This window comes from Mobula birostris, chromosome 15 (genome assembly GCF_030028105.1).
Source record: "Mobula birostris isolate sMobBir1 chromosome 15, sMobBir1.hap1, whole genome shotgun sequence".
Classification (NCBI taxonomy): Eukaryota; Metazoa; Chordata; class Chondrichthyes; order Myliobatiformes; family Myliobatidae; genus Mobula; species Mobula birostris.
The window spans coordinates 14,942,169-14,957,483 of NC_092384.1; the positions used below are offsets into that span (position 1 = coordinate 14,942,169).

The following is a 15,315-nucleotide window of genomic DNA, read 5'->3' on the forward strand; positions in this document are numbered from 1 at the left end:
GCCCCAGAACTGAAGTGTTTTACAGCCATAAATCTTACCTGCACCCCCCCCCCGTCAGAAAAGATGTTATCCCACAAGAATAAGAAATCCTCCATAGTGATTAAATCTTTAGGCCTGAATGGGATAATTTAAAATTTTACTGGCTGTGGATGTCTATGTAATAATTGTATTATGTAGTATACTGTGTCTACAAGATGACCAGAGAGCGATCCGCTACATATTTGAGTTGAGATGCGTTCTTTATTGAGTTGGAGTTTATAGCTAAGCAGGGAGGAGTGCAGTGTGTTTAATATTTCACTAATATTTGGGTAAAATTATAAATATATTGTTTGATTAAGCATTCTTTGTTTACATAATTCATTATGGGTTAAGAAACAGTTAACATTTCAGGTCACTGAGGTTTCTTCAGAACTGGGAAAAGTTAGAAAACAAATAGGTTTTCAGTTGCAGAGAAGGCATGGGGCAGAGGAATTATCCTTTTGGTTTAATATGGCACAACATTGAGGCTGTGAGACTGTCCCGGCTGCTGTGCTTCATGTCTGTGAACTTTGCGACAATTTGCCCCAATAATATGATGAACTGAGGTTTTGGGTGTACCCTGGGCTGCGTTGGGGACTTGGATCTAAGGACTCGATTTAGGTCAGAGTGCTGCTGTTGCTGCTTGCTTTTAATGTTTGTGTTATTTGTGTTTTTCTTTTCCCTTTCTGTGCACATTAGGGACTGGTCTTAATTTTTTAAATTGGGTTCTTTCACGTTTCTTGCTTTTCATCTGCCTGTAAGCAGACTAGTTTCAAGGTTGTATAATTTATACACTTTGATAATAAATGTACTTTGAATCTTCGAATAGGATGAAGGCCATGAGGGACTAAGTAGCACAAGTGGTTGAGAGAGGGTACTAAAGGCTTGTGAATTACAGCTGATATGTCCGGAGGAGGATGAGAACTATTGAACCTCTTGAGGAGGAAGTACAAAAAGTAAAGGCCAACAGCTCAGTGGAAGTGGGATAGAGAATTAAAGATAAAGGCTGTTGGAAGCCCAGGCTATAATCTCACGATTGCTGGAATAAGATCTATTTGACAATTCTTCATTATCTGAATGACTTCAAATTGTTATAAAGCTCATTCTTGTTGTTCGTGAGTTGTCATTTGCAGTCACTACACTATTTTGCAGTTCTTAACAAAAGAATGAACAGACAAGCCATTGGGCTATACGGGAAGTGCTGTCCGAATGTCATCATCTGCTTCAGCAACAACTGAATAGGTCTCAAATGCCATGAGCGAATCATTTGTGATTGTGCAGTCTATTCCAGCATTTCACATTTGTGTCTTAGGTCAGAGGTTATTCTTCTGACTTGATGTCAGTTTCATCTTCTTTCTGAGCTGAATCTGAATGTCTAAGCACAACAAGATAGTGTCATGAAAGACCACAGTATGATCCTGAAGACCTTGTTTTTCTACGTCAGTGAGATATATTAGATGTTCAGGCAATGATATTAGATATTAAAATATTAACCAGTTAGTGATTGATCAGTTTCCTCCAGTTAATCTATTAATTGTAATACCAGAGTCCATGGTATTACAGGAAAGATACTAACATGGACAGAAAATTGGATAACCGGCAGGAGGCAAAAGTGAGAATAAAGGGAGCTTTCTCCAGTTGCCTATCAGTGACTAGTGGTGTTTCATAGGGTCAGTATTGGGCCCATTACTTTTCATGTTAATGACCTGGATGACAGAATTGATGGATTTGCGACGAAGTTTGTTGACGGCATAAAGATAGGCAGAAGGGCAGGTAGTGTTGAGGAAGCAGGTAATGATTAAGTGATTGGGAAAATAAGTTGCAGATGGAATACATTTAGGGAAGTGGATAGCCATGCATTTTAATAGAAGGAATAAAGGCCTAGACTATTTTCTAAATGGGACAAATTCAGAAATCAGAAGTGTAAAGGACTTGGTAGTTCTAGTGTAGGATTCCCTCAAGGTTAACTTGCAGATTGAGTCAGTCGTAAGGAAGGCAAATGCAGTGTTAGCATTCATTTCAAGAGAATATTAAAACAAGGATGTAATGTAATGAATACTGCATGTGAAGTACTGTGAGATGTTTTGAGCCCCATGTCTAAGAAAGGATGTTTTAGCATTGGAGAGCGTCGAAAGGAAGTTTATGAGAATGATCCTGCGATCATTGGCTCTGGGCCTATTCTCACTGGATTGTAGAAGAATGAAGGGGGATCTTATTGAAACATACTGAATATTGAAAGGTGACGATTGAGTGGACATGGAGAGAATGTTTCCAATTATGCAAGAGTCTAGGACCAGAGTGCACAGCCTTAAAATAGAACAAAGATGAGGAGGAATTTCTTTAGCTAGAGGGTGGTGAATCTGTGGAATTCATTGGCACAGATGGTTGTGGAGGCCAAGTCATTAGGTATATTTAAAGTAAAGGTTGAAGGGTTTTTGATCAGTAAGGGTGTCCAAGGTTATTTGGAGAAGGTAGGAGTTGGGATTGAAAGGCAAAATAAATCAGCTAAGATCAAATGGAGCAGCAGTCTTGATGGGCTAAATGGCCTAATTCTGCTCTTTATCTTATGATCTTATTTTCAATAATGCTAACACTGTATTTCAGTGGGTCGGGAATCAGAACAGTTCAGCTCTTGGTGCTATGAATCACCGGATGACTACCGTTATGGAAACCACATCTATGCTGATCCGAAAGAGCGGGAGAAGGAGCAACATGAAAAGAACAAAAAGTAAGTTTTCTCTTCAACACTCACAACACGCTGGAGGAACTCAGCAGGTCAGACAGCATCTGTGGAAAAGATCAGTCAACGTTTCAGGTCGGAACCCTTTGTCAAGACTGGAGAGGGAAGGGGCAGAGGCCCTATAAAGAAGGTAGGGGGAGGGTGGGAAGAAGGCTGGTAGGTGCCAGGTGAAAAACCAGTAAGGGGAAAGATAAAGGGGTGGGGGAGGGGAAGCAGGGAGGGGATAGGGGTTTTCTCTTCAGGTCTCTAAGCAATCCCATCCCACTTCTCCTTTCCTTGTAACCTATTCACTTTTACATCACCATTAACTATTTATCTTGACACCCACCTACACAGGGTTTAATTTACAGTAGCTAATCTGCCTTCCAATCCAGTTTTGGGGTGTGAGAGGAAACCAGAGCACTGGGAAGATCCATGCGGTATCTAAAAGAACACATAAACTGCAAACAGCTCCAGATTGAACCTGGGTCTCTGCAGCTGAGGCAACAGCACTGCTCCATGGTTGTGCACACATTACCTGTTACAATATAGAAGCAAGTCAGGAAAACTGATAACCAATCAATTAAAATTTGTTTCAGACTTTTTTAATTATCAGAATTGTTTCAGTAGCACTAGTATTATCACTCAGTATCGCATCCAAGTGGTTATTGTTTATATTTCAGTTTTGAATGCAAATTATTTTGCCTTGCAAGACATGCTAGGAATGCCCATTCCCTCCCTCATAGCTACATTTATAGATGTGCTTTCAATAGGAGTTGCTGTGAGCCGAGGGAAAGTGGTTAAGGTTTTCAAAGCAATATTAGAGCAGGCCAGTGTTTAAAAATGTAGGTCATTAGCTCATGTATATTTAGGATTTTTTGTTTATTTTGGGCTATGGGTTTAATTGCTGTAGAGCTAGAGCTAAAAGTTTAATAACAAAGGAATATTATCTCTACTTAAAAACAGCTGCAAATAAAATTTCAAAACTTTAAAACTAATAATGTAAAATGAAAATGTATTTTAAGCAATGGGTTTTTACGCTGGAGCACATGAACTTTGCTGGAGGCCAGCTGAATAGCTGAGAACCTACGGCTTCGGAAATTGTGTTCAGCTCAGAATTCATGAGCTGGAGTCTGAGCATCAAATCTTGTATTCCTCCTCCAACTCGCCCCCCCCCCCCCCATCAAGTCAAGTCAAGTTTATTGTCATTTCGACCATAAGCTGCTGGTACAGTTCACAGTAAAAACAAAACAACGTTCCTCCAGGACCATGGTGCTACATGAAACAACACAAAACTACACTAGACTATGTGAGACAGCACAAGGCTACACTAGACTGCGTAAAACAACATAAAAACTGCACTAGACTACAGATCTGCACAGGACTACATAAAGTGCACAAAACAGTGCAGGGCAGTACAGTAATTAATAAGACAATAGGCACAGTACAGGACAAATTACAATATAATAATAAATGATGTAGATGTCAATCTAGACTGAGTATTGAGGAGTCTGATGGCTTGGGGGAAGAAACCGTTGCACAGTCTGGTCGTGAGAGCCCAGATGTTTCGGTACCTTTTGCCAGATGGCGGGAGGGAGAAGAGTTTGTGTGAGGGGTGCATGGCATCCTTCACAATACTGTTAGCTTTGCGGGTGCAGTGTGTGGTGTAAATGTCTGTAATAGCGGAAAGAGAGACCCCGATAATCTTCTCAGCTGACCTCACTATCCGCTGCAGGGTCTTGCGATCCGAGACGGTGCAATTCCTGAACCAGGCAGTGATGCAGCTGCTCAGGATGCTCTCGATATATCCTCTGTAGAATGTGGTGAGGATGAGGGGTGGGAGATGGACTTTTCTCAGCCTTCGCAGAAAGTAGAGATGCTGCTGGGCTTTCTTGGTTATGGAGCTGGTGTTGAGGGACCAGGTGAGATTCTCCACCAGGTGAACACCAAGAAATTTGGTGCTCTTAACGATCTCAATGGAGGAGCCGTCAATGTTCAGCGGAGAGTGGTCGCTCCGTGCTCTCCTGAAGTCAACAACCATGCCTTTTGTTTTGTTCACATTCAGAGACAGGTTGTTGGCTCTGCACCAGTTTGTTAGCCGCTGCACCTCCTCTCTGTATGCTGACTCGTCGTTCTTGCTGATGAGATGTGCACGGTCGTGTCATCGGCAAACTTGACGATGTGATTCGAGCTGTGTGTTGCTGCACAGTCGTGGGTCAGCAGAGTAGCAGAGTGAACAGCAGTGGACTGAGCACACAGCCCTGGGGGGGCCCCGTGCTCAATGTGATGGTGTTGGAGGTGCTGCTCCCCATCCGGACTGACTGAGGTCTCCCAGTCAGGAAGTCTAGGAACCAGTTGCAGAGGGAGGTGTTCAGGCCCAGCGGTTTCAGCTTTCCAGTCAGATGCTGAGAAATGATTGTGTTGAATGCTGAACTGAAGTCTATGAACAGCATTCAAATGTACGTGTCTTTTTTGTCCAGGTGGGTGAGGGCCAGGTGGAGGGTGATGGCGATGGTGTCGTCTGTTGAATGGTCGGGACGATACGCGAACTGCAGGGGGTCCAGTGAGGGGGGCAGTAGGGACTTTATGTGCCTCATGACGAGCCTCTCGAAACATTTCATGATCCTTGCAGTAAAAGTTTCTTTCAGAGAACAATCTCAATATTTCCAGCCTAAACAATGTCCACTGCATTCCCTTTATTGTACTTCTTTGATGCGTAGTCTGAAATTGTAGATACGTATGTCAAATGCAGTCTGATTTTTACAAACGTTCCTTAATTGATGCAAACTTTTAAGTGTTCATTGATTTCAGTGATACTAACATTGTATCCAATCAGTGACTTAGGACAGACCCATCTCTGATGTTAATCTGATCAACTGAAGGAAATAGTGTAAATATCCTTGCAACCTTTCTTGAACAAAGATACCACTTTTGCCATTTCTCAGCCAGAGAAAATTGGAAGTTTGGGCTTCCTCTGTGGATACAATGTTAGTAACATACAAAAATTTGCATTGACTATATCAACTTAATGGTAAGAGTGAACCAGTGGTCTTTGAAACGGAGTATCATTTTAGTGCTAGTAAAAACATGCGACATTATGGAATGACTATCTACCCAATTATTCCCTCTCATGATATTGATTAGGTGTCGTCTTGGCTTCCTCTGCTCCAGTGAAAGTTAACCCGACTCTTAGTCCCTCCTTTCTATTCAATATCCTGAGACTTTGGGAGATTTGATTGTAGAGAAAAGAATAACTGAGAGAAACTTAACAAAACAGCTTTGCAGATGTAAAATATGTACATATCTTTTCTACATTGCTTCCATAGTTTCTGAACCAGAGATTCACACTGCCTTCCCTCAATTTTCAGGCTACTCGATCCAGCCAACATGTTACAATATGATGATTTCAAGAAATGTTATGGCGAGATTCTGTACCGCTGGGGTCTGCGAGAGAAACGAGCAGAGGTCTTAAAGTTTGTCTCTTGCCCTCCAGATTCTCATAAGGGAATTGGTAAGTACAAATCTGAAAAAGCAGTTTAACCATAAGACATAGGAGCAGAATTCGGCCACTCGGCCCGTTGAATCTGTTATGCCATTTGATCATGCGTACTTTATTATCCCTCTCAATTCTATTCTCCTGCCTTCTCCGTGTAACCTTTGATGCCTTTACTAATCAAGAACTGCTCTAAATATACTCAATGACGTGGCCCCCACAGTCATCTATGGCAATAAATTCCACAGATTCACCACCCTCTGGCTAAAGAGATTCCTCCTTATTTGTGTTCTAAAAGAACATCCTTATATTCTGAGACTGTGTTCTCTGGTCCTACAACAAGGACCATGATGACTCAGCCAAAGATTTTTGTGTGTGCGTATAGAAATGCTCAGGCCATTCAGATCTGCACAAAATGCCTTTGAGCATGGGGCAATTACAGCTTTAACTTTGCTCACGGGTTTCCATGAAGCTGGGAATATTCCTGTTTCAGCTCGGAATCAAGGTCATCCCCATGTCAGCTTCTGTGATAATACAGATAGAAATCTAGCATTTCATGGAAGCTGAAACTTCGGCCATTTAACCTCAAACTGCTGGTGGGCATTACTGGGAGCTGAGAGCGTGTTAGTATCTATCATTAAAAGTATTGAAAACATGCCTTCCATGTGCTCTGCAAGCTCACTGAGATTGTTAGGCAGACCTGCTTACCATGCATCTCCTGCATTGAATTGTGTACATAAAGTGTGAATCAAGGTGGCAGTGCAGGCATTCAATGAGTGTCGTACAAGGAGTAACTTCATTCTTCAGCATGAAACCCTACTAGTCAACGTCATAAGTTTGCAAATTTTACATTAATGATGCATCACAAACTGCATTTGGAAATCGACATGTCGTGCCTATATGAAGTATTCACCTTCCCTTGGAAGGTTTCATGTTTTATTGTTTTACAACATTGAATCACAGTGGATTTAATTTGATTGTTTTGACACTGATTAACAGAAAAAGACTTGTGTTAAAGTGTTAACAGATCTCTACAAAGTGATCTAAATTAATTACAAATATAAAATAATTGATTGCATAAGTATCACCCCCTTCAAGTTAGTTTTTAATCAATGCACCTTTGGCAGCATTTACAGCCTTGAGTCTGTGCGGATAGGCCTCTATATCAGCTTTGCACATCTGGACACTGCAATTTTTCCCCATTTTTCTTTACCGAACTGCTCAAGTTCTATCAGATTGCATGGGAATTGTGAGTGAACAGCCTTTTTCCAAGTCCAGCTACAAATTCTCAATTGAATTGAGGTCTGGACTCAGACTTGGCCACTCCAGGACATTAACTTTGTTGTTTTTAAGTCATTCCTGTGTAGCTTTTGGCTTTATGCTTGGTGTCATTGTCTTGGTGGAAAACAAATCTTCTCCTAAGTCGCGGTTCTCTTGCGGACTGCATAAGGTTTTCCTCCGGGAATTTCCTGTATTGTGCTGCATTCATTTTATCCTCTACCTTCACAAGCCTGCTGCAGTGAAGTGTTCTCACAGCATGAGGCAGCCACCACCATGCTTCACGGTAGGGATGGTGTTTTTGATGATCTGCGTAACATTTAGTCTGATGGCCAAAAAGCTCAAATTTCATTTAATCAGACCATAGAACCTTCTTCCAGCTGACTTCAGAGTCTCTCACATGCTTCTGGCAAACTAGCCGAGATTTCATGTGGGTTTTTTCCCAACAGTGGTTTTTTCTTTGCCACTTTCTCATAAAGCTGTGACTGTGACTGGTTCTCTTCCATCTCAGCCACTGAAGCTTGTAACTCCTCCAGAATTGTCATTGGTTTCTTGGTGGCCTCCTTCTTTAATCCCTTTCTTACACGGTCACTCAGTTTTTGAGGACAGCCTGCTCTAGGCAAATTTACAGCTGTGCTATATTCTTCCCATTTCTTGATGATTGACTTAACTGTACTCTAAGGGATATTCAGTGTCTTGGAAATTTTCTTGTATCCATCTCCTAACTTGTGCTTCTCAATAACCTTTTTGCGGAGTTGCTTGGAACGTTATTTTGTCTTTATCTTGTAGTTTTTGCTAGGATACTGACTCACCAGCAGTTGGACCTTCCAGATACAGGTGTATTTTTACTATAATCAATTGAAACACCTTGACTGCACACAGGTCTCCAGAAACAGATCTCAACATTTAACTAATTATGTGACTTCTAAAACCAATTGGCTGCATCAGTGATGATTTGGTGTGTCCTGTTAAAGGGAGGGGGGGGTGAATACTTATGCAATCAATTATTTCGTGTTTTATATTTGCAATTAATTTAGATCACTTTGTAGAGATCTGTTTTCACTTTGACATGGATGACTCTTTTTCTGTTGATCAGTGTCAAAAAACCCAAATTAAATCCACTGTGATTCAATGTTGTAAAATAATAGAACATGAAAACTTCCAAGAGGGAGGGTGAATACTTTTTATAGGCACTGTAAATGGGGACATGGCTGCATGAAAATTACGATCTGCATTAACAAATTTCTATTCTATTTTGTTTAATGTCCATGAAATTTATTACACAAAAAAGGTATATGGGGTGTGTTTGTCCCTCCTCAATTTTGTATGCTAAATGATGGGCATTTGTTCATACTTCAATCAGAAATTTAAACAGGATATGACATATCTGAGCATGGGAATGAAACTTTTTTTGAGTCTAAGCATTTGATTTGCACCCCCAAAAGTAATTCCTAATTAGCTAGACCTTTAAAGATTAGGGCTGCTCGGGACAGAAAGCAAAGGCTGTTAAGTAGTACTGAGACACAGATATCTTCTCAGATACAGATAGTCATGGAGGAAACAGCTAAGAACATGAATAAATTACTCCTCCTTACATGTAAAGTCTGTAAACAAAGGTTTTTTATTGTGTGCTACATCTCCAGATTATGGCAGTGATTTGGAGAGTTGAGTTTAATATTCACCATTTTGGGTAAATGCTCTTTTACTAAGAGCATCAAATATATGAGTTTAGTGAGATGAGTTTTCAAGTTTCTTCAAACAGGAAAGATTTAATATCTCACTTTAGAGGTATTAACAGTAAATTTCAGTAACAATCTGACAGGTTTAGCTCTCATCGTCACTTCCTATACTCATGAGGAATGTGATTGAACTATGTTGGTGGCAGGGTCATTCTCTCTCCCATTTGAAACAAAGTCAGGGCCTAGAGGGTGAGGCGTAGAGAAAAGGGATCATCTCAAACTTTCTTATTAATATCTTGAACTTGGAACTATCACTGGAGCTTTCTTCAAAGTGAAATCAAAAATAAATATATCGTCAGAGAGCAGGCAGCTCACACGACTATGTTTAAGTGTCAGAAATAATTACATTGCTCAAAGCTTGCAGAATACTTGTTCTCTTCAACACCTCTTAGAAACTTGGTTCAAAGGTGGTGAAAATAGTAAAGTTCAAGCTTCAGTTTTGTTTTGAAAAGGTTTATGCATTGTATATCAATCATTATGTACTTTGTTTTATACTATCTGTGCGATTATCTTAACTTACAAGCAAGTACAGTTGCAAGAAAAGGTTTTTGAACTTTTTGCAATTACCTGGTATTCTGCATTAATTACTCATAACATGTGGTCTGATCTCCATCTGAGGCACAATAATAGACAAACAAAATCTGCCTAAACTAATAACATACAAACAACTGTACTTTTCATGTCTTTATTAAGCACATTGTTTAATCATTCACAGTCCATGCTGGAAAAAGTATGTGAACCCTTGTATTTAATAACTGCTGCTGTAGCTGCTGATCAGACTTGCACAACGGTGAGGAGAAATTTTAGACCATTCCTCCATACAAAATTTTTTCAGTTCATCAATGTTTCTGGGATACCTTGCATGAACAGTCCTCTTCAGGTCATGCAACAGCATCTCAGTTAGGTTAAGGTCTGGACTCTGACTTGGTCATTCCAAAACACAAATTTTCTTCTTTTTAAAACATTCTGTTGTTGATTTATTCTTATGTTTCAGATCATCGTCTTGTTGCATCATCCAACTTGTTTTAAACTTCAGGTGACAGACCGCTACTCTGACATTCTCCTGTAAAATGCCTTGATACAATTTGAATTCATTGTTTTCTCAATGATTGCATGCTGTCCAGAATTTGAGGCTGCAAAACAGCCCCAAACCATGATGCTCCTTCCACCATGCTTCACAGTTGGGATGAAGTTTTGGTGTTGGTGTGCAGTACCCTTTTTCCTTCAAATATAGCGGTTTGTATTTCTCCAAAAAGTTCAACTTTTGTCTCATCTGTCCACAGAACATTGTCCCAGAAGTTTGGTGGCATGTCCAGATGGTCTTTTGCGAACTTGAGACATGGAGCAATTTTTTTTTGGAGAGCACTGATGTCCTTCTATGAACGCTTTTCTTGTTCAGGGTTTTTTCTTATAGTGGACACACGAACGGAGACTTTAGCAAGTTCTGGGAATTTCTGCAGATCTTTTGCTGTTACCCTAGGATTCTTTTTCATCTCCTTCAGCATTGCACGTTGTGCTCTTGGTGTGATCTTTGCAAGACATCCACTCCTAGGGAGAGTAGCAACAGTACTGAATTTCCTCCAGTTGTAGACAGTTTCTCTTACTGTGGACTGATGAACACTCAGGTCTTTAGAAATGCTTTTGTAGCCTTTTCCAGCTTCATGCAAGTCTACAATTCTTGGGACCTCTAGAAGTTGTTTTGGTCAAGGCTTGGTGCACATAAACAAATCTTTCTTGAGAAGAATAGGCCCTGTCAGGAACCTGACTTTGTGTGTCTTTTTATAGGGCAGGGCACCTCTACAATCCACATCTTCAATCTCATCTCATTGATTGGAACATTAGACTCCAAACAGATTTCCTGAGGTTCAAATACTTTTGATTGTTTAAATGGTGTACTCAGAATTGACAAGAAGTGCAATTGTTGTGTGTTTTATTAGTTTAGGCAACTTGCATTTGTCTATTATGATGACTTAGATGAAGATCAGACCACATTTTATGTATAATTAACGCAGAAAACCAGGTAATTGCAAAGGGTTCACAAACTGTTTCTTGCAACTGTACTAAGTGAGGTCAGAGAAGAATGGTCTGATCTTGTGATATTTATAGGAAAGGTGGGGGAAGTCCTCGATGGTTTCTGCCTGTTACTGTTGTAATTGAGAACAATTGTTGGTGCTGATGAGGGGGATGGTTTCCCACTGGGATACACATGGGGGAAGTTGTCAATGATGTGCTTGGGGCAAAAACATTGGGGAAAGTTTGCACAAGGATGTGCCAGAGTAAGGAGGATGCTTCTTAAAATAGAGTGATGCTGGACAAAGAGCGTTAATCACAGAGATGAAACGGATACATCAATTAATTTTTAGATGTCATGTGTTGTACTTATTGGAAGATGTGGCAACTATAATTGAGTTTAAGACAGAAATATTTGGACATTACTGGACCTTTTTGCATTGCATTAAACTCTTTTGATTCAGTTTAACTTTTCCCTACTTTCTCTTTCAGAATTTGGAGTGTACTGCAGTCACTGCCGCAGTGAGGGACGAGGAACACAGTGTGACATTTGCAAAGGCTTCACCTTTCAATGTGCCATCTGCCACGTTGCTGTCCGAGGATCTGCAAACTTCTGTCTCACCTGTGGGCATGGTGGCCATACAAGTCACATGATGGACTGGTTTCGGACCCAGGAAGTGTGCCCCACAGGCTGTGGCTGCCACTGTTTGCTTGAAAGCACATTTTGAAAATTGTCTGCTGCCACTATTGGTAGTAGGTGACCTTGAATGGCATTCCAAAGTATTCCATCTCTTGCTCTTCACTGAAGCTGTGTCAGGCAGTTGAACCAAAATATGGAGACGCAAACCAGTGGGAGACCTAGATTGGAGTTTTCTTGATCGAGGTTTTGAACTTCGAAGACAAAGTCTTCAGCATTTCAAATCATCTGGTCTGCTTTCAGTGGATGAGGTGACATTGATTGCACAGTGTCTTGCAACAACAAATGGCCAAATTCAAAAGCAAAACTTATTTATAGAAGCAATATTTTTTAAGAAACATGAACTAATGTGGGTATTTGTTTCCTTGCTGGTAATGGTTAATGTACAATTAATTATGTACACTGACCATGAAAAATGTGCAGAACTGAAATGATCACATTTGGAGAGACCCATTTCAACAAAAGTGGCTCATGTCGATAATCTCTCACATCCTTGCTGTGGATTTATTTTCATGCTGTTGGTGCAGTGTTTGACAATTTTCACAAGTTGAAGAGGCATATTAAATTGGGCAGAGGTGCTGACTTCATTTCTAGAAGCAAGATAAAAGTCCAGCACAAATTGGCACTCCATCCACTTATTCAAAATATCAGACCAGAGAATGTGCAGTGTTGATTGTCCATTGAGCGTGAGACCAGGTTACAGCTTCCTTGAACTTGGCACTAATTTGAAAATGTCATTCAATATGTGGGAAATTGGCAAAACAACTTCATTATGGAAATATTCAGGTACGGAATGTGCCAGGATAGAGGTGGCTTTTTCTAATTGTGCAATACTTGGGTCTGACACTTGACGGACTATTTCCAGCAATTATGAAGTGTAGAAGGGCAGTTCTTGAACAGATTAAATGCTGTGCTGGCAGGCAATTAATTGCCATTGTTAGTGGGACAGGAGCTGCTGATTTGTGCAAGCAAGGCAGAGCTCCATTGCTATCATTTTCACTGGGCACTTTAAAATCAAGAATGTGGGACTCCAATCAGAGCATTTTGTCCACAGAAGCAGTGAATCTTGGGGAAGATGCAGCACGCACTTTACCCTCAGTTGCAGTTTAATGTGGTCATCCTCTATATAGACTCAAGTTCTTGTATTTCTAGAAAGTGCTGAGCCTTTAACTGAGCGGGTCAACAGATTTCCAGCTGTGTTGAAAGTTTGAGAGATACTGGAACTAAACTCCATTTATTGTAAAATCAATAAGTTTTCTTATAATTTATATTCGCTAAAATATCCCTCCCCCCTCCCCAGCTTTTTCAATAATGCTTAAGTTCAAAGCACAAGTCATCAGCTGAAAGCAATGTATGTAGTAGCCTAATATCACTGCTGCATGGCCATGATGGCTTTTTATTTATGTGGGTCAATTAGTTCGTTTTCTGAACAATTGATGACCTGCTTCCTGTTTTAGTACCTTGTGGTCGAGTCAGCTGCAGCCCAGAATTGAAACCCAATATGTATTGTATGAAGGGAATTGCATGTTGTGCTGTTACTAAAGTTACCCATTTTAACCATATAAGGATCCAGATGGTAAACACTGACCAGGCTGCAGATAGTGCAAGTTCAGAAAAATCCATGACACAGAGAGGATAGTTCTGTAGAAGTGTTAACAGTTGTGTCTTTAGGAAGTTGCTTATGCATAATCCTTTAATTAACAACTGAGAAATGAAGGCCATGCTGGTTTTGCACTGACTATTATAAAGGGAAGAGCCCTTTGGGAAGAAAGAGAAGGAAGAAATCCATCTTAGTTGGAATGGAAATATTTAGTATTAAGAATACTTAATTAGTTTGACCTTACAAAGCTGCTTTTTTTTTTTTTCCCTTATCATTTACCCATCAAGGCAATTCTGATTGCCCACTCTGATTCTAAAGGCTGGTAAAGGAACTGGAGAGGAGAACATAGTCTATAAGGACAGTCTCTTCAATAACCAGTCAATTTGTTGGTCGTAAATAAGTTTACAACACTGTTGACTAGTTTTATCTCTAGGAAAGGTGAGTTATCATCAGGTGAAGTTTTGAGGATGAGGGTTCTACTTTCGTCATATGTTGGTCATTCCATAATTGTTATAGTTGGCCGGTCTGGGTCTATGTAGCTCTAGAGGTTTCAATACAGTACTTGATGGTCACTGACATAATACTGTCCCTCCATGAAATGGAACCCTGATTCATCCTCTCCCTGTTCAATGATTCTTGTCCATCAGTCAAACAGCCATTTCCCCATCACTAATATTTTGATAGTTAATAAAAGCACTTAAGCAAAATAAAACGATCCATTTCCCGTTGTACTGCAACTAGAGATTAATCTTTTCAGGTTCTAGGGCAGCTGTGAAGAATTAGAAACCATAAAAGCTATGCAACTTTAATTATTTATCTGCAATGTTTTATTTGTAGACCTGAGTGCACCTGAGGATTACATTCACAGTCAAGGTTGATTCCCATTCAATGTATTGGGCTGTGTGTCAGTTAGTGCAAATCCTCATCATGATAACATCATTAACTAGTCTACTGTTTAACTGTTAATATTGCTCCATTTCTGGTGCAAAATTTGTGCTAAGTTACCAAATTTTGTAACTAAGATGTAAATTATGTACAAAGTAGACACTGTAAATACAATATTGTTGAAAATAAATGACTCTGCTATGATTTGTTGTCAACTGCCCTTCTGTCTCCCATCCAGAAAGGGTTCTGCTTCAAAAAAAAGCTATGTATTAACTTGGACCTGTCAAGAGTTATGAACTGAAAACGTCTGATTCATTTAGATGAGAAAAGAAGAGATCAAATACAAAGTAAATGTCATGATTGGTCTATTGAGGAAAACGGTATTTGGTGATCAAAAACTCAGACCGGCCACAAAATTCAGTTTATAAGAGCTCTCTGCCCGCCGATATGCTTCTGAAATTCAGACTATCCATTGCAAGCCTTCCAAACTGGAAAAGTACCACTAATGCTGTCTCCCCACAACTGTTCAAATTCACTGGAAGGATTAATTAATCTAAGTCGGTATTCTCTCCTTTACCAACAAGTCTAGTTTTAAGGCTTTAGTTACACTCAGAAAAGCCATACTATACACCAGACACTTCATTTTGAGTTCTATATCGGGAATAAATGACTTAACAGATTCTCACAATACTTCATTCTTGGATAATCTGTGGGCATCAACAAGTTTAGGAACTTGTAAGTTCCCCACAATTCCAAGATAGAAGAAGACAGTCAATATACCAGTCATGGGCCGTGGAGTCCAGAGCTAATGCGGTTATTGTGCAGGGTGAAGCTCTGGATTCATGGTAGAGCATGGGGGTGAATAAATTAGTGGAG

At 40.1% G+C, this 15,315-nt stretch overlaps 1 protein-coding gene across 4 annotated transcripts in view; it reads left to right on the forward strand.

The window, feature by feature from the left end:
• Positions 1–14,634, forward strand: part of wdr59 (WD repeat domain 59) — a 90,852-nt gene extending 76,218 nt beyond the window's left edge. For all 4 annotated transcript variants that reach the window (XM_072279344.1, XM_072279339.1, XM_072279340.1 and 1 more), the window contains 3 exons: positions 2,623–2,746; positions 6,106–6,248; positions 11,750–14,634. In XM_072279344.1, coding sequence (XP_072135445.1) covers positions 2,623–2,746; positions 6,106–6,248; positions 11,750–11,985 — 503 coding nt within the window. In that variant the 3' untranslated portion in view covers positions 11,986–14,634. The remainder of the gene's footprint in view (positions 1–2,622; positions 2,747–6,105; positions 6,249–11,749) is intronic.
• Positions 14,635–15,315: the final 681 nt, after the last annotated feature.